Source organism: Garra rufa, chromosome 12 (genome assembly GCF_049309525.1).
Source record: "Garra rufa chromosome 12, GarRuf1.0, whole genome shotgun sequence".
Lineage (NCBI taxonomy): Eukaryota > Metazoa > Chordata > Actinopteri > Cypriniformes > Cyprinidae > Garra > Garra rufa.
The window spans coordinates 10,348,750-10,373,793 of NC_133372.1; the positions used below are offsets into that span (position 1 = coordinate 10,348,750).

At 38.7% G+C, this 25,044-nt stretch overlaps 1 protein-coding gene across 2 annotated transcripts in view; it reads right to left on the minus strand.

Annotated features, from left to right (window-relative positions):
• Positions 1–25,044, minus strand: part of cdk15 (cyclin-dependent kinase 15) — a 40,027-nt gene that overhangs the window by 11,544 nt on the left and 3,439 nt on the right. Inside the window, exons 2-9 of one of the 2 annotated variants that reach the window (XM_073852381.1) lie at positions 13,770–13,801; positions 9,160–9,297; positions 6,261–6,355; positions 4,728–4,807; positions 2,071–2,165; positions 1,918–1,980; positions 1,711–1,834; positions 1,511–1,631 (exon numbers count right to left, since the gene is read on the minus strand). In XM_073852381.1, coding sequence (XP_073708482.1) covers positions 1,511–1,631; positions 1,711–1,834; positions 1,918–1,980; positions 2,071–2,165; positions 4,728–4,807; positions 6,261–6,355; positions 9,160–9,297; positions 13,770–13,801 — 748 coding nt within the window. Of the gene's footprint in view, positions 1–1,510; positions 1,632–1,710; positions 1,835–1,917; positions 1,981–2,070; positions 2,166–4,727; positions 4,808–6,260; positions 6,356–9,159; positions 9,298–11,493; positions 11,707–13,769; positions 13,802–25,044 lie in introns of those variants that run through there. The other variant, XM_073852380.1, reaches the window with a different exon arrangement.

Sequence of the window (25,044 nt, forward strand, 5' to 3'; positions counted from 1 at the left end):
GGACAGGGCAGAGTTCAGGAGCAGGCGCTGCCCCGGGGAGATCATGAGCGGGACCCGACACCTCGGGAACATGTACGAGGTACATGGACACCGGTACGAGGACATCGTGACCAGTTACTGCGGCTTCAGGAGGATTGTGAGCGGGCACCGCCACCTCGGGAACTTCGTGAGCTGTCACCGCCGCCCCGGAAACATCGTAAGCGGATGCCGCCGCCTCGGGAACATCGTGAGCGGATACCTCCACATCGGGAACATCGTGAGCTGTCACCGCCGCCCCGGAAACATCGTAAGCGGATGCCGCCGCCCCGGAAACATCGTGAGCGGATGCCGCCGCCTCGGGAACATCGTGAGCGGATGCCGCCGCCTCGGGAACATCGTGAGCGGACGCTGCAGCTCTTACCGACAAAAGTGGAGAATCCTCCACACTGCGTCTCAGCCTGGGGTGCCCAGAAAATGATCCCGAGAAACTGGCAGCGGCTGGCACAACCCGAGGAAGTTCCAGAACGGCAGCCATCCCATCGAGGGGAACAGTAGAGTCTGTCTCGTGAAGGGGCTCCCCATGAGAAAGCCCCTCTCCCTTCAGTGCTGAGTACCTCCCACTGCTGACGAGGTACTCCACAAACCTCTCAAACGACAGGTGTTCTGAGCCTAACATCCTCCAATGGCTAATGGGCTCATCAAGGGCATAATTTAACAAGTCTTTCAGAGCAGAGTCATTGTAGCCCAGCCCCTCTGCAGCACTCCTGAATTCCAGGGCAAATTCCCTTAGATCCCTTCCCCATTGATGGAGGGATCTCAAGGTTTCGAGCTGGAGCATGCGTTCGTAGAGAGGACTGTGAACATTGGAGGTGGGTGAACGATGCAAACCTTTTCTCTGCTGAGTCCTCATCTTGGCTGGTTTGTTCTGTCACGGTGCGTTTGGAGAGATGAGGTGAGGACTCAAATGCAGTAAGTATAGGCTCTTTATTTAGAAAAATAAAACAAAACAACAACAAAAATCACCTCAAAGGGGAATACGAACAGGCTGGCCAGGATGGGGCACAGCAAGAACAAGCTAACAGTAACAAACAAATCTACATCTACTAGCGTCAAACGTATAACAAACCAGCACAGAACAGCAAACACAGGGAGACTAAATAGGACAGGTAATGAGGGAGACACAGGTGGAAACACTGAAACAATAACAAGGTAACAAGATGGGCGGGGTCCGACAACAGACAGGAGCACATGGCAACAAACAAACACACTACAAGCCATGTGCTCAAACATAAACACAATGTCCTCTGGTGGCCATCCCTGGTACACCAGCGGAAGACTGTGACACTTAACTGAGTGTGTCAGATAAGGGATACATACAAAATGTGCAGAGCAGTGGGTCCCCAGGACCAGGATTGAAAACCACTGAGCTAACCCAAGTTGAAAGGGGACATTTTTAACTTGTTGCTGCGCTTTTTGCTCTTACTATTATGCATTTTTCAGTGTATGTGTTTGTGTGTGTACAAGGACTCACCAGATGTCCAGGGCTGTGGAGTAATCAGTGGAGCCCATGAGAACATCTGGCGGGCGGTACCATAAAGTCACGACCTCGGCAGAGTACGTTTGGCACGGTATAGACTTAGATCGGGCCAGACCTGAAAGAAATAACAGGCCCACCATAGTTAGACAGAGCATATTAGTAAGCATGTCAGTGTTTGCATAAGTGAAACCTACCAAAATCGGCTAATTTGAGCTCCCCCAAATAACTGATGAGCAAATTCTGAGGTTTGAGGTCTCGATGCAGAATTCTTCTGCTGTGAATGTAAGACAATCCTCGCAGCAACTGAAACATGAAGAGCTGAAGGAACAGACTGAGCGTGAGAAAGCCAGCTTATTATTTCTGACCTTGTGTATTTTTTATGCATTCACGTCTTTGTTTACCCTGATGTTGTACGAGTGAAGTCCGCCAGGATGCTGAATCATGTATTGAGCCAAATCTGTTTGCTGAGAATTAAAAAGTTGTAAAAATGATTGACAGATAGACAAAATAAACAAAGTAATTTTAGAAGGCGACTGGCAGCAACTTAAACTCACCACATACTCAAAGACAAAGGTTAGGGACTCTCGTGTGTGGATGATGTCGTGAAGCAAGACTATGTTGGCATGTTTAAGGCCCTTTAACAAGGAGGCTGGAAATAAACCGAAATAAAATGATTACATATCTAGCTTTGCCCACTGAGGCTGCATTTTCTTCATCAGAATACATTAAAAACAGTAATATTGTGAAAAACTATTTTACAAAATGTTTACATTTTACAACTGCTTTCTATTTTAATATATTTTAAAATATAATTATTTTTTAGCAGTCATTACTGCAGTTGTCAGCGTCACGTGATTCTTCAGAAATCATATGCTGATCTGATAGATTTCTTGTTATTAATAATGAGTAAAGTGATGCATGTTTTTTCAAGGTTCAAAATAACAGCATTTATTTAAAATAGAAATCTTTGTAAAATTATAAATGTTTTTTTTCTGTAATTTTTGAAAGAGTCCTTGCTAAATAAAAGTATTAATATTTAAAAAAAAAAATCAAATTACAGCAAAACAGTAAAATGTTGAAACATTTTACTATTTAAAACAAATGTTTTCTATTTGAATATATTTTAAAATGTAATTTATTTTAGTTCAAAACTGATTTTTTAGCATCATTACTCCAGTCACATGATCCTTCAGAAATCAATCTAATATTCTAATTTGCTGCTCAAAAAACATTATTATTATTATTATTATTATTATTATTATGTTGAAAACAGCTGAGAATAATCTTTTCAGGTTTTTCTGATGAATAAAAAATATATATATATCTTTTGTAACATTATAAATGTCTTTATCATCACTTTTGATCAATTTAAAGCATCCTTGCTAAATAAAAGTATTCATTTCTATAATTTCTTTCCCCAAAAAATAAAAAACTGACTCTAAGCTTTGAATGGTATAGTGTATAATGTTACAAAAGCTTTTTATTTCAGATAAATTGTGATCTTTGGATCAGCATCTTTGGATCAGCATTTATCAGTAAGATCTTTGGATCTTTCTATTTATCAAAGAATCCAAAGAATCCTGAAAAAATTTACTCAATAACAAATGTTTCTTAAACAGCAAATCAGCATATCAGAATGATTTCTGAAGGATCATGTGATACTGAAGACTGCAGTAATGATGCTAAAATTTTAGCTTTAATCACAGGAATAAATTACATTTTAAAGTATATTTAAATAGAAAACTGTTATTTTAATAGTCAAAAATATTTCACAATATTACTGCTTCTGCTGTGTTTTGGATCAAATAAATGCAAGCTCGGTGAGCAGAAGAGACTTCTTCAAAAAAAAATCTTACTGTACAAAAACTTTTGACTGGTAGTGTATATATGATGCACATATATATACTTTATTTAATATATACTGAATATATACTTGATTGAGAAAATAGGTAATCTACAGTCGTAGTTTTCACAAAGTTTGCTGCTAAACTGCTTTTAGATTTTTGTTTCAGTTGTTTCTGTGATGTACTGAAATATAATTACAAGCACTTCATACGTTTCAAAGGCTTTTATCGACAATTACATGACATTTATGCAAAGTCAGTATTTGCATTGTTGGCCCTTCTTTTTCAGGACCTCTGCAATTCGACTGGGCAAGCTCTCAATCAACTTCTGGGCCAAATCCTGACTGATAGCAACCCATTCTTTCATAATCACTTCTTGGAGTTTGTCAGAATTAGTGGGTTTTTGTTTGTCCACCCGCCTCTTGAGGATTAACCACAAGTTTGAAGATCTGGGGAGTTTCCAGGCCATGGACCCAAAATGTCACTTTTGCCTTATGGCACGGTGCTCCATCGTGCTGGAAAATGCATGGTTCTTCACCAAACTGTTGTTGGATTGTTGGAAGAAGTTGCTGTTGGAGGGTGTTTTGGTACCATTCTTTATTCATGGCTGTGTTTTTGGGCAAAATTGTGAGTGAGCCCACTCCCTTGGAACAGAAGCAACCCCACACATGAATGGTCTCAGGATGCTTTACTGTTGGCATGACACAGGACTGATGGTAGCGCTCACCTTTTCTTCTCCGGACAAGCCTTTTTCCAGATGCCCCAAACAATCGGAAAGAGGCTTCATCGGAGAATATGACTTTGCCCCAGTCCTCAGCAGTCCATTCGCCATACTTTTTGCAGAAGATCAATCTGTCCCTGATGTTTTTTTTTGGGGAGAAGTGGCTTCTTTGCTTCCCTTCTTGACACCAGGCCATCTTCCAAAAGTCTTGGCCTCACTGTGCTGCAGATGCGCTCACACCTGCCTGCTGCCATTCCTGAGCGAGCTCTGCACTGGTAGCACTCCGATCCCGCAGCTGAATCCTCTTTAGGAGACGATCCTGTCGCTTGCTGGACTTTCTTGGACGCCCTGAAGCCTTCTTAACAATGCAGTGGAAAGTTTTTTTCGGGATTAAGTTAATTTTCATGGCAAAGAAGGACTATGCAGTTCATCTGATCACTCTTCATAACATTCTGGATTATATGCAAATTGCTATTATAAAAACTTAAGCAGCAACTTTTCCAATTTCCAATATTTATGTAATTCTCAAAACTTTTGGCCACGACTGTAGATTGTGTACAATTTACACACACACTAGCACATATTTCCTTTGTGTGTGTAAACACTTTTGTTTCTTCGCTCTGTGTGTGTTGCGCAGTTGCAATACCTTCTCTAATAGCTGTGAATGGAATTCCTTCCTCAGTTTTCATGTGAATCACCTTTAAAGCCACAAGATGACCGTTTATCCTGTCAGAAACACAGAAAAACTCAGCATAATCATGCAAACAGTTTACTTGACCTCTGCTTTCTGAAAAATAACTGTAGGGCTTTTTTCTATTAGCTATAAGGTTATTTATATGTTAGTTTATTCTTAAAGGTGGTTGGTATGATTTATTAGGGTCTTCATAAAATGTCTGTAACATACTTTGGTTAAAATTCCTCAATGGTCATGCAAAACAACACCCTTTTTACCTTGTCAAAAACAGCTCTGTTCACAGCGACCCGTTTCAGTGCGTGCCTCTTTAAATGATAATGAGCTACTACTTACCCCGCCCCCTCTGTTCCATTTTTTGTGTATTACCATCAAAAACAAAACTAATCCACTGTGTCCTCAGCGGCTCTGATGTCAGGAGAAAATTACTCTTCTGTTCACTTTTACATCCAACTACAAAACACCATTATGACGTTGTGGGTGGAGCCTGAGCAATATGACATCATACTGCTTAGAAAGTCAAAACGGTTTGATAATTAAGACTGTTTTTGACTGTTTTTTTGGAGATTTAAAAAAAGAGGAGTGAATGGACTTTTATAATTGTAGGGTGGTTGTGTCCACACACTGCTAAGACACATTTTTATGCAAACACCATGTAAAAGTAAACTTTGCATCCAACGTCGCCTTTAAGATGTGTCAAATTTAACTTTTAAATACTCATTTAAAGTCTTTCTCTTCTATTTTTTTTCCCAATTAAATGTAAAGAGAATGTGTCCTAGATCTAAAAATACCCATCTATGACTAGCAAAAGCATATAGCAAATCATAGTTCCCAGCTGTAAATTAAAGCCTACTGGTTATTTAAAAATAAGGGGCGAGCCCTTTGATGTGTCCCACCTCAACTTCCTGTTTCAATAGGAAATGCTAAAACACAAAAACGAAATCTGCAATTTTATGATGTCTTGTCTGTCATTTGAATCATCTGGTGGTGTTAAGTAATGGTTCATGGTGCCATTTATGGAAACAAAATCCATATGCACAACACTGTTCCTTTAACCACATAAATAAGCAAAAATGTTGCTAAATGTAAAGCTTTCTATCCTAAAACAGCTGTGCGGAGATGTATGGGAGCTGTTTCTTATTACAAAACATTGGTTGTTGCACAACAACATCAAACTGCCTATCAGTGTAAGCTTCAGGCAGGTATCCATATGTTGCAGGATGACCTTATTAAAATGAATCCATGTAAAACAAGCTGCCATAGAAGAACTCAAGGAATGCCTACAGGGAGGCATTGAAAAGAATCATTTGCTGCCTATTATACAGAAGAACAAAGCCGCAGGGTGGTGTATCTGAATAATGTGTTTGCTAACTGAATACTGCCATAAAAGTAAAACATTCATCTTGCCCGAGTGAATAAATTTCCCCCTATTGGCAACATCTAGAGTTTTGAGTGTGTCTGTGAGAGTCTGCACATATGACTACTAACCTGCTAATTCCTTTGTACACTGTGGCATATGTGCCCTCTCCAAGTTTTTCAAGATTCAAATAAGAAGTTGCATTCCCAAACTGCAGGCCAGTTTTCTGTGAATGAAACGCACACACTGTTATTTTGCCAGCCAAGCGACTGCCATTTCGATAAATGATAGGTAGCTATTATAAACATCCTTGGTGTAGCTGCCATACTTTTAAATTAAAAACAACTAAACCAAGAAATGAGTAAATCAATGGTTCATGTGTAAATCCACTATTGCTACATTATAAATCTGGGAAAGTCACAGTCTCAGTAAAAAAATAGCAAATAATAACTCTTCCAATGTGAAGAAAAAAAGAAGTCTGCAAGCCAAACATGGTGCACAAACATAAAAACACTATTAGAATATAAAATAATGGTTTCTATTTGAATATACTTTAAAATTAGGGCTGTCAATGTTAAGGGGAGACACTGCAGGCAAAAATGCTGTTTTTTCATGCACCTGTCAAATTTGAGATTTTGGGCTTTTTGGTTTTTCATAAAGTGTTTTTTTAGACTAGTGGAAGGAAAACATCCAAAAGACACTGTTAAGTGTTTCTTTTATAGCACTTTATCTATTTGTGTCAATAGATGTCAATTACAATACATATTTTAAAGGCCATTTTCTCAAAATGAGTTTTTTCTCCTATACTGAGCCAGAAATCTCCACTTCAGTAACACTTACACCACAAAACTTTACATTTTTTTCCTATCTATATCCTGAAGGTTTTTACAGAGGGATTTGTTCAAATATAATTTTTGCTTGATTTTACACAACATTTTATTCCTCAAAAAATGGTAAAAAAATATAGTGTTTCCTCTGTTCTAAATGTAAAAATCTTTGACTCTAATATGTCAAAAAAATGTAACAAGAATTTTGAAACTGACTTCATCCAGTGTTTAGATTTTTGTTCTAGAAATGTATGCAAATAGGTGCATATTTAATTAAATAATGCCTCATTTGCATATTTAAACCTAACATTTTAGAAAACTTGTAATACAATTTTTTTTTGCAATTATCAATGTAATCAATCAACTGAAGGTAAGAAAGGTCATAACTATTAATTATTTTTTTTACCCTATTCACCTGCAGTGTCTCGCCTTAATCTGAATTTGGTGTCTAGGCAAAATTTGCGATATTAAATGTCTTCTAAAGACTTTTGAAATTGAATTAAGATTGTCTTTGCTGAAAATAACAATTTTGTGAAATTATGACAAAAATTAACATGTTGTATGCCTTAGCAGCTGGTAAATGCTGACTAGATTTAGTTTGTTAGTTTTAGTCTGTTTTAGTTTGGCAAGCAGGAAACTGAAACTGGATATAGCAATTTTGTGAAATGATGACAAAAATAAACATGTTAAAAAATAAATAGTGTATGTTTAATTTCACTATAAGTGTGTGATTAATCGCAGTTAATCACACAAAAAGGGTGCGATTAATTGTGATAAAAAATCTATTCTATTAATCTATAATCTATTGACAGCCCTATTTAAAATATAATTTATTTCTGTGACGCAAAGTTGAATTTTCATCAGCCATTACTCCAGTGTGACACAATCCTTCAGAAATCATTCTAATATGCTGATTTATTATTTTAATTATCTATGTTGGCGACATTTCAGAATTTTTTGGAACTTGTGATACTTTTTTCAGGATTCTTGGATCAATAAAAAGTTAAAAAGAACAGCATTTATTCAAAATATAAATATTTATTAACAATTTGCTATCACTTTTTATGAATTTAACACATCCTTGCTGAATAAAAGTATTAATTTCTTTAAAAAAAGGAAGAATAAAAATGTAGTGTATTGGAGGTAGTGTATATTGTTAGAAAAGATTTATATTTTTAATAAATGCTGTTCTTTTTAACTTATTATTCATCAAAGAATCATAGGTTCAAAAAAAATATTAAGCAGCATAACTGTTTCGAGCACTGATAATTATCAGCATATTAAAATGCTTTTTTAAGGATCATGTGACACTGAATACTAGAGTAATGATGCTGAAAATTCAGCTTTGATCACAGGAATAAATTTGATTTTTATGTATATGAAAATAGAAAAACTATATTTTACATTATAAAAATATTTTACAATATTACTCTTGTTTCTGTAATTTTCATCAAATAAACGCAGCCTTGATGAACATAAGAATCTTCTTTTAAAACATTAGAAATCTTACTGATCCCAAACATGTAAAAGTTTACATATGTGTTTTATATTCAAAAGTTTTATGGTTTGAGCTATAAAAGGTACAATAGTTTGATTGTGACATTTTTATGAGACAATAATGTTACAAACTGTTCTTCTGAATTTTCTAGTCATCAAAGAAACCTGAAAAAATTCTACTTTCAACAAAAAAATAAATGTTTTTGAGCAGCAAATCAGAATATTAGAATGATTTCTGAAGGATCGTGAATGGGGTAATGATGCTAAAAATTCAGCTTTACAATCACAGGAATAAATTACATTTTAAAATATATTTAAATAAAAAACAGTTATTTTGAATAGTACAAACATTTAAAAAATTGACTGTTTTTGCTGTACTTTGGATCAAATAAAGGCAGGCTTGGTGAACAGAAAAGACTAAAAAAAAAACATTAAAAATCTTACTGTTCAAAAACTTTCGACTGTTTGTGTTTACTACCACTAAAAGTTCTAGCTCAATATTTTCTTAGAAGTGACACAATTTCATATTTGATACATCAGGTTTCATCAGCTCATATGTGAGGTGGAAAAGAGTTTTATTCTGAAGCCCAAAACCTTACTTAACATTACTTTATGTACAAACAATGTGACACAATTATAGTTTATAACAAGTCATGTATTGTAACATTGTGTATTGTTGTGTGGGTTGTATTTGTGTGTTCCTCACCCACTGGAACTCTTGCTGGAAGCTCTTTCCTCCCATAGGATCGCTGTTACTGCGGCCCCTCTGAACTCTGAGCCGTCGCACCTGCAGCGTGTGAAACCAGTGCGGCTGTGGTTTCTCCACCCCGTCCAGCTCACCCAGCTGAAAGCACAGACAAAGAGAGAGAAACACACAGGGATGGTTTGATCTATATCAGATACAGCATGAGATGTTATTACACCTTGTTTCACTAATACAGCCATCCTATTTGTATCCTTCACACCTGTTTGTGTGCGGACATGTGTCCTCATTTTCATGCCTATGTAGCTTCAGGGCTTTTATTTATACCAGCTCTAAATCTTGAAGAGCAGTACATGCAGATTAAAATGATGAGCAAAATGATTTCTAAAGGATCATGTGACACTGAAGCCTGGAGTAATGATGCTGAAAATTCATGAAATCCGAGAGCTTTCTGACCCTGCATAGGTAGCAATGGAACTGACACGTTCAAGGCCCAGAAAGGAAGTAAGGACATCCATAAAATAGTATATGTGGTTCAACTGTGATGTTATGAAGCTATGAGAAAAATTCACAAGAGTACCACAACGCAAGCCAGAAAATTGTTGAATTAAGTCATTATTTTTGTTTTCTTTTCACACAAAAATATTTTCGTAGCTTCGTAACATTAAGGTTGAACCACTGATGCCACAAGGACTATTTTAATGATGTCCTTACTAGCTTTCTGGGCCTTAAAAGTGTCAGTTGTGTTGCTGTCTATGCAGGGTCAGAAAGCTCTCGGATTTCAGGATTTCATCAAAAATATCATAATTTGTGTTCTGAAGATGAACGAAGGTTTTACAAATTTGGAACAACATGAGGGTGAGTAATTAATGACAGTTTTCATTTTTGGGTGAACTATCCCTTTAAGTATAACAACAGCAAATGAAGATGAAGTTGTACAGCCAATAATGTCAGAAATGTCCTGACACAGAAGTCTCTTTTAGCTCTAATGTTCCCTATTTCTGTCTCTTTGCCTAAATTCTGTTCATTTGAGAAATTTCATCGCACACAGGGACAACTAGCACTTTCAGAATGAACTTTGGGGTTAACTGTACAGAATGTACTATAACCAGACAATTATATCTTCAGATCATTTGGAACTACTGTAAAATGGCTTCCTTTCAAGCAAATACATTACTTTCGACTCTCAGTATTTTCTTAGAAGTGACACAAGAACACTAAAATAGTTGGAAACACTACAATAATTAGATTGTGACATTTTTATGAGACAATAATGTTACAAAAGATTACCATTTCAGATAAACAATGTCCTTCTGAACTTTATATTAATCAACGAAACCTGAAAACATTCTAGAATTAAAATAATTTCTAAAGGATCTTGACTGGAGTAATGATGCTAAAAATTCAGCTTTAAAATCACAGGAAGAAATTACATTTAAAATAATATAATAATATAAAAATATTCAAATAGAAAACAGTTATTTTAAATAGTAAAAATATTTCAATTTTTTACTGTTTTTGCTGTACTTTGGATGGATTAAAAATCTTACTGTTCAAAAACGTTTGACTGGTTGTGTATACTACCATTCAAAAGTGTTTTAGCTCAATATTTTCTTAGAACTGACACAAGAACACTAAAATAGTCGGAAACACTACAATAGTTTGATTCTGACATTTTTATGCGACAATAATGTTACAAAAGATTTCTATTTGAGATAAATGCTGTTCTTCTGAACTTTCTCATTAAGGAAACCTAAAAAAATATACTCAGCTGTTTTCAACATAATAATAAATGTTTTTTTGAGGAGCAAATCAGAATATTAGATTGATTTCTGAAGGATCATGTGAAAGAAGTAATGATGCTAAACATTCAGTTTTGAAATCACAGGAATAAATTACATTTTAAAATATATTCAAATAGAAAAGAGTTATTTTAATTAGTAAAAATGTTTTTGCTGTACTTTGGATCAATAAAGGCAGGCTTGGTGAGCAGACTTTAAAAAAAAACATTAAAAATCTTACTGTTCAAAAACTTCTGACTGGTTGTGTAAACTACCATTCAAAAGTGTTTTAGCTCACTATTTTCTTAAAAGTGACACAAGAACACTACAATAGCTGGAAACGCTACAATAGTACAGTAAATCAGAATCCCACAGTATTCAAAATCAGACTCATTCTCAATGACATTACAAAGATTGTGACATTTTTACGAGACATTCTTCTATAATGTTACAAATATCGATGTTACAGTAACTCAAAAAGACATCACAATCATCATATAGCCCTGTTTGATGTTGAACATTCTCTCTAACACACACACAAACAAACCCATCTGACCTCAGCGACTGGGAGGGAGGACACACTCCAAGTTTTTGATGGTTTTTCTTCCATTTTCATTGCTTCTTTTATCTCTTCCACTCTCATCTCAAACATTTCCTCTTTTCCTTCCCTTCTGACTTCGTTTGTTTTATCTCCACAACACCAACAACATCTCCTCAAGCTCAAAGACGCCCAGACCCGCATTCTCCACAGGAAATCCTCCATCTCCAAATCTTCTCCTCTCTCACTCACTCTCACTATCTCTGATTAAGCTGTATAACTCATATGACTTGCATGGGAAAGTGTGTGTGTGTGTGTGTGTGTGTGTGTGTGTGTGTGTGTGTGTGTGTGTGTGTGTGTGTGTGTGTGTGTGTGTGTGTCTGCTGGCCTGGTCTTATGACTCCATCTCCCATCCATGAGAGCCAAACACAAACAGCCATGTTATATTTGCTAAGGGGAACAAATGCATCTATTCAACACAGGAGAGAAAAGCATGATGGGACGGACAAGGAGAAATGGTGATTGTGAGAGAGAAATAAGAGAGAATAAAGAATGTAAGTGTGAGAGAGATGCAGTTTTCAGGCTTTATAAAGAGGTTTCTTATCAGACTTGGTGAATTATTCTGTTCATCTCTGTCTAAGATGGGTTTTTCTTGACTGGCTAAAATCTTATTTTGTACCCACATTCTTATTATATGATATTACATACACTACCAGTCAAAAGTTCTTCTGCTCACCAAGCCTGTATTTATTTTATCCAAAAGCAGTAATATTGTGAAATATTTTTACTATTTAAAATAACAGCTTTCTCTTTAATTATATTTTAAAATGTAATATATTTTTGGGGCCAAAGCTAAATTTAGGAGGGTGGGAGAAAAATGATAGAAGAGAAATTATAGAAATGAATACTTTTATTTAGCAAGGATGCTTTAAATTTATTAAAAGTGATGATAAAGATATTTATAATGTTACAAAAGATTTCTATTTCAGATGAATGCTGTTCTTCTGAACCTTCTATTCATCAAAGAAACCAATTATACTAAAATTTAACATAATAATAATAATAATATTGATAGTAAATGTCTTTTGAGGAGCAAATCAGAATATTAAATGGATTTCTGAAGGATCATGACCGGAGTAATGATGCTAAATATTCAGCTTTGAAATCACAGGAATAAATGAAATTTTAAAATATATTCAAATAGAAAAAGGTTATTTTAAATAGTAGAAATATTTCAAAATTTTACTGTTTTTGCAGTACTCAAATAAATGCAGACTTAGTGAGCAGTAGCGACTTTAAAAAACATTACAAATCTTACTGTTCAAAAACTTTTGACTGGTTGTTTATACTACCATTCAAAAGTTTTAGGTTAGTAAGTAAGAGAACATAAGCACTATGTTTAACAACATTTATTTTATCAAAAAAAAATACAGTAAAATCAAAAATATTATTAAAATAAAAAAAAGTATATTTTGTAATATAAATTAAAATGTAATTTATTCCTGTGATGCAAAGCTGAATTTCTAGCAGCCATTACTCCAGTTTTAAGTGTCACGTGATCCTTCAGAAATCATTCTAATATGCTGATATAGTGCTAAGGAAAATGTTCTTCTAATGATCAATGTAGAAAACGTTATTTAAGTGTGGCTTACCTTAAATTTCTATACATTTTGTGGCCCCTGTATATGTGTGTGTTTGTGTATTCACATGCTCTGGTGAGTCTGGTCATTACTTTACAGTGTAATTGTAGAATGAGAAAGAGCATGATGGATGTTTTCTCTGTTCTTTATTGTCTTTGGCTATCTGGACTCTGTGCCTAGAAGAGACATGCTCGATTGAGCCAGGAATAAGACACCAGTTACAGACAGGAGGGCAGAATGTTTTGAGCTGCTACTGAATTCTATGCAACATATATTTTATACTGTATTGTATTAAAAAACACTATGAAAAATGTATGTGCATTGTTGTCACATGTTCATCAAAATACAAATAGTTATTGTGCACCAGTTGGGACAGCAAAGATTACATAGGTATCCTGTGTAAAGAAAATATTCTTACATTCATCCATTCCAAGAACAGTCTCTTTCTCCCAGTAGAGGGCAGTGCTGCATTTTTTCCTCAACTTGTTCTCATGTCTTTCCTATTTCTCTCTCTGTGTGTTTTTCTCCCCCATACGGGGTAGTGCTGTATTTCTCTCTAACGCCTCCAGCTGTCATCTGTCCTGTCTCTGTGGGTGGAGGGATGTTTGTTTGTTCTCATAATATGTTGTGTACTGTCATGTCAAATGTTCTTACCTCCTCGTAGCCCAGATGTCTTTGTTTTAACCCTGTAAAACATAAAAGAGCAGTTTAGATTGACCACAAACACTTTAAATGTCCAGATACACATTGTTCGCTGCAGTACACTTCACATGTGAGAAATTAGTTGACTAATTGGAAGAGGCCTGGATACAGCACACACACACACACACACACACACACACACACACACACACACACGCGCGCGCACACACACGCGCGCACACACGCGCACACACACACATATGTATGTGACTGTGGACCACAACATAGTCATAAGGGTTGGGTTTTTTTTTATTTAGATTTATACATTATCTGAAAGCTTTTTCCATTGATGAATGGTTTGTTAGGATAGGACAATATTTGAACATTTGGAATCTGAGGGTGCAAAAAAATAAAAATATTGAGAAAATCGCCTTTAAAGATGTCCAAATGAAGTTCTTAGCAATGCATATTATTAATCAAAATTTAAGTTTTGATATATTTACGGTAGGAAATTAACAAAATATCTTCATGACACATGATCTTTACTATTCTTATCAGAATGATTTTTGGCATTAAAAATAGATAATTTTGACCCATACACATATACATTTCACACACACACACACACACACACACACACACACACACACACACACACACACACATACACACATATATATATATATATATATATATATATATATATATATATATATATATATAGTCAAGCCCGAAATTATTCATACCCCGTGCAAATTCTGACTTAAAGTTACTTTTATTCAACCATTAAATGATACAGGCTTCTCCCAAAAGATAAGACGATGTACAAGAGGCATCATTGTGGAAAATCATTGTGGACCCATCACAGGGTCATTTTGTAAAAAGTTTATATAAATAAAATGAAATGTTACTTGATTTAATGTTGTATATGATTTTCTTATGGTGTGGACTAATTAAATAAATGCCACTTTATTTGTGTTTTTTGAGTGAATTTGTTTTTCACTACAAACAGTGAGGCCATTGAAATGTCAAATTCATTTTTTTAAGATAAAAAATTTTAGAATTAAATTTTTTTATTAAATTACAGACTCTCTATTGATGGTTTGCAAAAAGAGACAATTCATTATTAGGAAAACATAACATTTTTAAAATATATTTCATGTTTTACTACTCTAATGGCATACATATCGTCCGTAATGGGGTGGTACAAGAATGGTGCACTTGCCTGAAGAAAAAGGATAATATTAATAAGGAGTTTGTGCCTGAGGTGGGAAAATATGTTTTTTGGAGGGTTAACTTGTCTCTTAAGTGGTAGTCTTTTTTATAGAAAGTTTGTTCTTGATGAATTTTTTGAAAATTGCAAAGTGGAAATGGCACCCGTTTCGTAGACTCTATCTTTTAGTAGAAGCCTGTGTCATTTACTGGTTGAATAAAAGTAACTTTAAGTCAGAATTTGCCAGGAGTATGAATAATTTCGGGCTTGACTGTATATATATGCAAGTGTATTAAATAATGATTATATATGATAAATATATAATATTGAAATATAATACTTATTACCATTTTATATATAATTTGATATTTAAATATATAAATTATCCTTACATTTAATATAAATATATACATTACAAACTAATTAAATATAATCTATAATGTAAATACATTAATCAAACACAAATTTAGGTATTAAATACATTCATTATATACAAATCAAATAAAATGTATAATAATATTCTAAAATTACATAATTATACTGAATACATTAACATTCATTGCAGTACGCTTCATGTATAATAAATGCATTTTGGTGTGTTCGTAATATTAATATTTCAATCACTTTCTATAGGAGCAGCACCTGGATACAGTAAAAAAAAGCAGTCCCACTACTATTATGTCAGATGAGTGCGTGTGCTCATTAAGTCATATAATAATAAGTCAAAAGTGTAGTCATATATGTAATTGTAAAAATTAAATACAGATGTAATTACAAGCAATTTTGTATAAAATATAAATAAGTACAAATGTAAATATTGAATAACATGCTTTATTAAATGATAACCCTAGTGAAAAATAAATATACTAAAATGTATTTAAAATATATTTATTTTATGCTAAGTATACTACAAATACGTTTACATATTATGCACTTAATAAAATACCTTAATGCACTTTAATTGTTCAGAAGTAGTACTGAAGTCCAACTAAAGATATATAAATATATTTGATTGTGCTAAAGTGGAACTATTGCAAGTATACTTCAGTACACTTTAAATATTTCGCATTTAAAGACCGATTTTATTTAAAGATTATACAATATTCATCAACAGTGACATTGAATCATATTTGAGGCTTAATATTAAGAAATATGCATTGTGCACAAGTAGTACTCCAAATAAAGTTTAATTACAATTTTTATATCAGTTAGTTTCGAGCTGTCACAGAGGCGGTCTCTGTGGCCCCCTCTGACCGCCGCCAGCGGGAACCCTCACCGGACTTTTAACACTACATTTCCCATCAGCCCCGTACCTGCCGCGCTCACTTCCGGTTCCGGGTCCCCCCGGGTCACTTCCCCCGGCGGCCATTTTAAGGACTGTCGCGTCGGTGTGTTCTCCGCAAAGTTTTGTTTAGTCATGCTGACAATCCTGAGCGTTTTCTCATCGGACTGCCTTTCTGTTACCAATCGGACTGTATATCGACTTTGTGAACGGACTCTGCCTGCCATTTGTCGACCTCTGCCTGTCTCTCGGATTATTCCCTTTGATCGCCGCCTGCCTCGACCTATTGCCTGGACTCTGAACAAACTCTCTGTCTTGTCTCCGATATATCAGTCTGCTCCTGTTGACCCCTGCTTGTTTACACTGTCTGATTTAAATAAAACGTTGCAAATGGATCCCACGTCTCCGGATCAATCCATGACTGCATCACAGAAAACTTCGCCGCCAACGGATCCAGCAACGGTACATCAGATCACCACTGAACTGTCTGCTCAAGCGTCCCTTCTGTCAGCTCACCACGCCCAACTGGATAAATTAACCAAGGTAACCGAACAACTTACCCAGATGTTGCAGAACCTCCAGTTTCCCGCTCCTTCCGCTGCACCTCCAGCCGCCGCACCAGCTCCGCCTCCTCCCGCGGCCCAGTCAATCACCACCAGCCCACGCCTGCCTTCCCAGACAAGTTCGACGGTACTCCCAGTAAGTGCAAAGGTTTTCTCTTGCAATGTTCCCTCTTCGTCTCACAACAACCCCACTTGTATCCCAACGATGAGGGAAAGATCGCCTTTGTTTGTTCGCTCCTCACTGGCAGAGCGCTAGACTGGGCTACTGCGGTCTGGAGACCGGAACAGCCTTCCTTCCCTACATTTGCCGCGTTTATGCAACGTTTTAAGGAGGTGTTCCAGCCCAGCTCAGAAACTAGCGAGGCGGGGGAACAAATTGTGGCTCTACGACAGGGCAGGAGGACTGCGGCGGATTATGCCCTCACATTTAGGACCCTCGCGGCTCAGAGTGACTGGAACGATGAGCCTCTCAAGTTGCACTACCGGAAGGGACTCAATCATGATCTGCAGGTAGAGCTCGCCTGCCGGGATGAGGGTTTGTCACTGGATCGCTACATCGATCTCTCCATCCGGGTCGACAACCTCATGAGGACCCGCAAGTCTACTCGATCCCTCACCCCTGTCACCTTTCCTCCGGGCCCTACTGAACCAGCCCCAGAACCCATGCAGGTGGGAACCACCAAGATCTCTGTCGAGGAGCGGGAAAGACGGCTTAGGAGCAATCTCTGCCTCTACTGCGGCCAGGCGGGACACATTCAAGCTAACTGCCCGACAAGACCACCTCGTCCTCCCACCTCGGTGAGTAAGAGTCGTCTCCTTCTCAACAAATGTGAAATCCCTGTCAGACTTATTTATGGCAACACTAATATCACGACCACAGCTCTCGTTGACTCCGGTGCCGCCGGAAACTTCATTGACTCAGAGTTTGTGAATTCTAACCACATCCCTCTCCTCTCTTGTGTCTCCCCTGTGGCAGTGGCCGCCCTCGACGGGCGCCCACTAGGATCTGGAAGAATTGATTACACTACCGCTGACATCACCCTCTGCCTAGACCCCCCTCACCAGGAAACAATCCGGTTCTTTATCATCACATCACCTCAGTCACCCATCATTCTCGGTTACCCATGGCTTAATCGACACGAACCGGCCATTTCCTGGACAAGAGGCACCATCACTCACTGGTCACCCTACTGTCAAGAGCACTGTACACCGCCACCCTCGAGCCCACCTGACTCACCCTCGTCACCCATCTCTCAGGAGACTATTCCAGCTGAGTATCGAGATCTGCTTGAGGCCTTCAGCCGCTCCAAGGCTACCAAACTACCTCCCCATCGCTCTGGAGACTGCGCCATCGACCTCGTTCCTGGCTCTGCACCACCTCGAGGTCGTATTTTCCCACTCTCCCAACCCGAAACTGAGGCTATGAATGCTTATATCAGTGAAGAGCTGGCTAAGGGCTTCATCCGTCCGTCTACATCACCCGCCTCAGCTGGGTTCTTCTTCGTTAAAAAGAAGGATGGAGGTCTTCGACCCTGTATTGACTATAGATCCCTCAATGACATCACCATTAAGTATCGATATCCATTACCACTAGTCCCCTCAGCCCTCGAACAACTACGGACGGCCAAGCTGTTTACCAAGTTAGATCTACGCTCGGCATACAACCTCGTCCGCATCAGGGAGGGTGACGAGTGGAAGACCGCTTTCTCCACCACATCTGGCCACTACGAATATCGGGTCTTGCCCTTCGGCCTGGCTAATAGTCCCTCGTACTTCCAGGCTTTCATCAACGAGGTGTTCCGTGACATGCTTAACCGCTGGGTGATCGTTTATATTGACGACATCTTAATCTACTCCAACTCATACACCGAACATGTCCAGCACGTCCGAGCAGTCCTGCAACGGCTGATCAAGCACCAACTCTACGCTAAACAGGAGAAATGCGAATTCCATCTTCAAAAGATCGCTTTCCTAGGCTACATCATTAGCCCCGAGGGAGTGGCTATGGATGAGGGAAAGGTGAGCGCCGTCCGGAACTGGCCTAGACCAAGAACCCTCAAGGAGCTCCAGCGATTTCTAGGATTTTCAAATTTCTATCGACGATTCATCCGCAACTTCAGTTCCTTGGCGGCCCCCCTTACATCTATGGTCAAGAAGGGAGACACTCGGCTCGTCTGGTCCCAGCTCGCTATCCAGGCCTTCAATGATCTGCGCATGAGATTCACCACAGCACCCATCCTCCACCACCCAGATCCCACGAAGCCTTTCCTGGTAGAGGTCGACGCTTCTAGCACCGGCGTAGGGGCAGTACTTTCACAGCGGCAAGGGGAACCTCCTAAGACCTATCCCTGTGCATATTTCTCCCACAAGCTTTCTTCAGCAGAAAGGAACTATGATGTTGGCAACCGTGAACTTCTAGCAATCAAACTGGCCCTCGAAGAATGGCGTCACTGGCTCGAGGGGTCCCAACACCCATTCACAGTTCTTACTGACCACAGAAATTTAGAGTACCTCCGCTCCGCTAAAGTGCTCAACCATCTCCAGGCCAGGTGGGCCCTATTCTTCACACGCTTTCAATTTCAAGTCACGTACCGGCCTGGATCTCAGAACACTAAGGCAGACGCCCTCTCCCGAGTTCACGATCCCGACCTTCCTCCTACTCAGTCCGAAACCATTCTGCCGACGTCCCTCATTGTAGCCCCTGTCACTTGGGACATCCTAACTGAAATCACAGAAGCCCAGTCACAAGATCCTACACCTAGTGAATGCCCCGCCTCGCTCACGTATGTGCCTCAGTCCCTTCGTTCACGAGTCCTATCAGAGGTCCACTCTCAGCCCAGTTCCGGCCACCCGGGCATTGAGGCTACATTACAGATCCTCCAAAATCGCTTCTGGTGGCCCTCTCAACGCTCCGACACCATCACCTACATTAAGAACTGCCGTGTGTGCAACACCTCTAAGGTTCCACGTCAGCTCCCGGCCGGCCTTCTGCATCCTCTACCCGTGCCTCAACGTCCCTGGTCTCACATAGCCGTTGACTTCATCACTGATCTTCCCATCTCTATGGGCCACACCACCATCTTAACCATAATTGATCGTTTCTCAAAGGGCTGCAGACTCATTCCTCTACCCAAACTTCCCACAGCCATGGAGACAGCCGAAATCCTGTGCAACTTTGTATTCAGGTTCTACGGTCTACCAGAGGACATTGTGTCCGACCGAGGGCCCCAATTCACTTCTCGCCTGTGGACCAGCTTCTTCCAACTCCTCGGGATCAACATCAGCCTCAGCTCAGGATATCACCCGGAGTCCAACGGTCAGGCAGAGAGGCTGAACCAGGAGTTGATCCGCTTTCTACGTTCATACTGTCAAAACAACCAAGAGGACTGGAGCCGCTTCCTTTTCTGGGCCGAATACGCCCAGAACTCTCTACTCAAACCATCCACTAACCTCACTCCATTCCAATGTATCCTAGGTTTTCAGCCACCTCTGTTTCCCTGGTCTGGAGAACCCTCTAATCTCCCCTCGGTCAACTCCTGGTTCCAGCGCAGTGAGGAGGTCTGGGACCAAGCCCATGTCCATCTGCAGAGGGCAGTGCGCCGTACTGAAGCTCAGGCCAACCGCCGACGCCGGCAAAACCCCCCTTACCAACCTGGCCAATGGGTGTGGCTCTCGACCCGGGACCTCCGTCTACGTCTACCTTGCCGGAAGTTAAGCCCCAGGTACGTGGGTCCTTTCAAAATTATCAAACAAATTACTCCTGTTTCATTTCGTCTTGAACTTCCCCCCGAATACCGTATCTCACCCACCTTTCATGTCTCTCTGTTTAAGCCCGCTGGTAACCCGGAAGGAGGGGAGAACCTAGAGGAGACCGCTGCACGGGGACCCCCCCCATGATCATCGAGGGCGAGGAGGTCTATCGGGTGAATTCGCTCCTGAACTCCCGGCGCCGGAACGGTCGCCTCCAATACCTGGTCGACTGGGAGGGGTTCGGTCCTGAGGAGAGGTCTTGGATACCTGCCGAGGACATTCTCGACCCTTCCCTAACCGCCGACTTCCACGCCACCTACCCAGATCGGCCAGCTCCCCGTGGAAGAGGAAGACCTCGGCGCCGGGTCCCTCCTCGCGCCAGGAGTCGCTCGCAGGGGGGGGCTCTGTCACAGAGGCGGTCTCTGTGGCCCCCTCTGACCGCCGCCAGCGGGAACCCTCACCGGACTTTTAACACTACATTTCCCATCAGCCCCGTACCTGCCGCGCTCACTTCCGGTTCCGGGTCCCCCCGGGTCACTTCCCCCGGCGGCCATTTTAAGGACTGTCGCGTCGGTGTGTTCTCCGCGAAGTTTTGTTTAGTCATGCTGACAATCCTGAGCGTTTTCTCATCGGACTGCCTTTCTGTTACCAATCGGACTGTATATCGACTTTGTGTACGGACTCTGCCTGCCATTTGTCGACCTCTGCCTGTCTCTCGGATTATTCCCTTTGATCGCCGCCTGCCTCGACCTATTGCCTGGACTCTGAACAAACTCTCTGTCTTGTCTCCGATATATCAGTCTGCTCCTGTTGACCCCTGCTTGTTTACACTGTCTGATTTAAATAAAACGTTGCAAATGGATCCCACGTCTCCGGATCAATCCATGACTGCATCACACGAGCGATATGTCAGTAAACATGTTAATAGACTTGAACTAAATGCATTTTAAATCTATTTGTTTTTTTACTAGGGAAAGCTTTGATTTTATAGACCATAGTGGAAAAATCCATAATACTCCAGAATTTTCAGTATGTAACTGTGTGTGTGTGGTTTGATAAAGCAGGTACAAGGTGAGTCACGCACGCTGTTTAAGCTCCTGACGTGAGAGGCGAACAGGAGCAGGTGGATGTGTACAGGAGGTCTGAGATTTACCCTTCACCTTAATTTCAAATTTAGCAGCAAATACAACACAATGTGATCAGAGAGAGAGGAACAGACCAAGAGAGGAAGAGAAAGACCCTATGATCACAGTTCACAGTGCTCTGTAAAACAGCTCTCAGCTATTAAAAACATCCATTTCAGTGATGCATATTTGAAAATGGTCTCTAGTAGAGTGCATCTGCTATGTAATGCATGATTAGATATGTTCTGACAGTCAGTCACAATGAAATGAACTCTGTTTAGGCAAAAAGATACAGGGAATATAAAAATAAGCCAGTCTTGGTAGGTTTTAACTCTCAATGTGACTGCAGGAAGACAGATCTGCCCTAAAACTGTCCAGTGCCTTTTACCATGTCAAATACTATATAGAACTTCTCTGTTAAGAGGAAAGTTTTTACAAAGAACTTAGAATGACTTAAATCCCACTGGTTTTCTGAGAGACTAACACTAAAGCGGTTATTGCGATATAGAAATTATTTCAGGCTCCTGTTATAGTTGATATAACTACATCCCATTAGATTGAATCACGAAGCCCTGCAAGTTGACCCAGAAGACTGCATGTCTCTGTTGGATCGTTCCAGATCTAATTTACTAAAATCTCTTTTTGGCATTGCTGCAGGTGTCACTCTGAGGAGCTCTGCTAGTGTCGTCCTTGACAGGGAAGAAAGGTCATCATCCAGCGATGACCAGTCTTCATTAACCATAACATGCCATGAAACCCATTCTAGGAGGTTGTAGGAAGTGCATTTCACATCAGGCATCTAATCAAAAATGTATTTATTAGAAATACACTATCAATGTCAAAAGTTTTTGAACAGTAAGATTTTTAATGTTTTTTAAAGAAGTCTCTTCTCCTCACCAAGCCTGCATTTATTTCATCCAAAGTACAGCAAATCAGTGCAATTTTGAAATATTTTTACTATTTAAAATAACTGTTTTCTATTTGAATATATTTTAAATGTAATTTATTCCTGTGATTTCAAAGCTGAATCTTTAGCATCATTACTCCAGTCACATGATCCTTCAGAAATCATTTTAATATTCTGATTTGCCTCCCCAAAACATTTTTTTATTATTTTTGAAAACAGCTGAGTAGATTTTTTCAGGTTTCTTTGATGAATAGAAAGCATTTATCTAAACTAAAAATATTTTGTATCATTATAAATGTCTTTACCATCACTTTTGATCAATTTAAAGCACCACTGCTAAATAAAAGTATTAATTTCTATAATTTCTTTCCTAAAAAAATCATACTGATTCCAAGCTTTTAAATGGTATAGTGTATACTGTTATAAAAATTTAGATCTTTCTATTCATTAAATAATCCTGAAAAATGTACTCAACTGTTTAAAATATTGATAATAATAATAATAATAAATGTTCCTTGAACAGCAAATTAGCATATTAGAATGATTTCTGAATGATCATGTGACATTGAAGAGTGTGATGCTAAAAATTTAGCTTTGATCGCAGGATTAAATTCAATTTTTGCAGTTATTTCAAATAGTATTACAGCTTTTGCTGTATTTTGGATCAAATAAATGCAGGCTTGGAGAGCAGAAGAGAATTCTTTAAAAACATTAAAAATTATACTGTTCAAAAACTTTTGACTGGTAGTGTACATGCCAAGGGAAGTAATATTTCTAACACTTAAAGGAATAGTACACTCATGTACTCACCCTCGGGCCATTCAAAATGTAAATGAGTTTGTTTTTCATCAGAAAAGAGAAATAGAGCATTACATCACTTGCTCACCAGTGGATCCTCTGCAGTGAATGGGTGCCGTCAGAATGAGAGTCCAAACAGCTGATAAAAAAACTAAACAATAATCCACAAGTAATCGACACGACTCCAGTCCATCAATTAACTTCTTGTAAAGCAAAAAGTTGTGTGTTTGTGAGAAACAAATCCATCACTAAGGTATTTAAACTTAAATATGAGTTCATTATTCATAATAAAGCTTCCTCCAGTGAAAAAGTCCATACATGGTTGTCATCTCAGTTCAAAATCCTCTAACATATTGAACTATTTTGTATATTTCTCTCCTGATTCAGATGAGATTACTTTTTCACTGAAGAAAGCAATATTATGGATAGAGGACTTGTTTTTTTAGCTGGAATCAATAGTTTAATGTGAGCTTTTCACTTTATTAGAGTCATGTTGGTTACTTGTGGATTATTGTGACGTTTTTATCAGCTGTTTGGACTCTCATTCTGATGGCACCCATTCACTGCAGAGGATCCATTGGTGAGCATGTGATGTATTTGTGACAAAAACACTTATTTACATCTTGAATGGCCTGGTGGTGAGTAAATTTACAGCAAATTAAAATCTTTTGGGTGATATACATTTCTTAAGCGCAAATGTTATTGAGAAGTATGCTACAGTACAGCCAAACCAGAATTTATTCAGACACCTTCAACATTTCTCACATTATCACAGTTTATTGGCTATAGTTTAGAAAATGGTAATAAAATATGACAAGAACTCAGACTTAAACTGTGTCAGAACAAATTCATCTTGATAATGTCAGATAACTTTGATAGAACAGTATGTAATGGATTACAATCAACCAAAAATTCTGACAACTGTTAGTACGACAATATTTACACAACTATCAATACCAAGCAATGCTTCATTTTGTTCAGTCTGTGGTGTAAAAGGTCACATTAGCAATTAAAGAAAAGACACTTAAGCAAAACATGGTCAGGTCAAAGTGTCCCAAATTTGTGGTCCCAAATTTGTATTAATTACACTGGTAGTCCACTGTATGAAGAATTTTTGGGTATAATATGTCGCAACAATAGTGTTCTGCACCCACTAGTAAAAAAAAATATAAAAAATATATCTGGTGTCTGAATAATTTTTGGTTTGACTGTATATATTATAAACTGTCAATCACACAGGTTACCCAGTGAAGAGTATATTTTTGTTTGTCCTTGTGTGTCGACCAATGATCTCTGCCATCTCTGTGTGTTTTTGCTTCCCCCCCGGAGCATATTTTCCCTTCTCTCTGTCTGTCTGCACAGATATTTATGAGTCAGGGTAAGGGAGGGCTAAGAGAGCTCATAACTCATGCTCAGATGCATCACGGCTTCCCGTTCTCTGTTTTCATCCTCTCATCCATCTCTACACTCCACTCTTTCTGTCTCGGCACGAGTATCTTTTCCTATTCCATCAAGATCCTTCTCTCCTTCATCAACACTATACACCCTTTCCTTAGGGTTCTGCATTCAGTTGCCAACTCTCCATGTTCTCCCTCCTTCTCTCTCTCTCTCTTTCTCTTGTTGCTGATCTGTATTCTGTAAAGAGTGTGT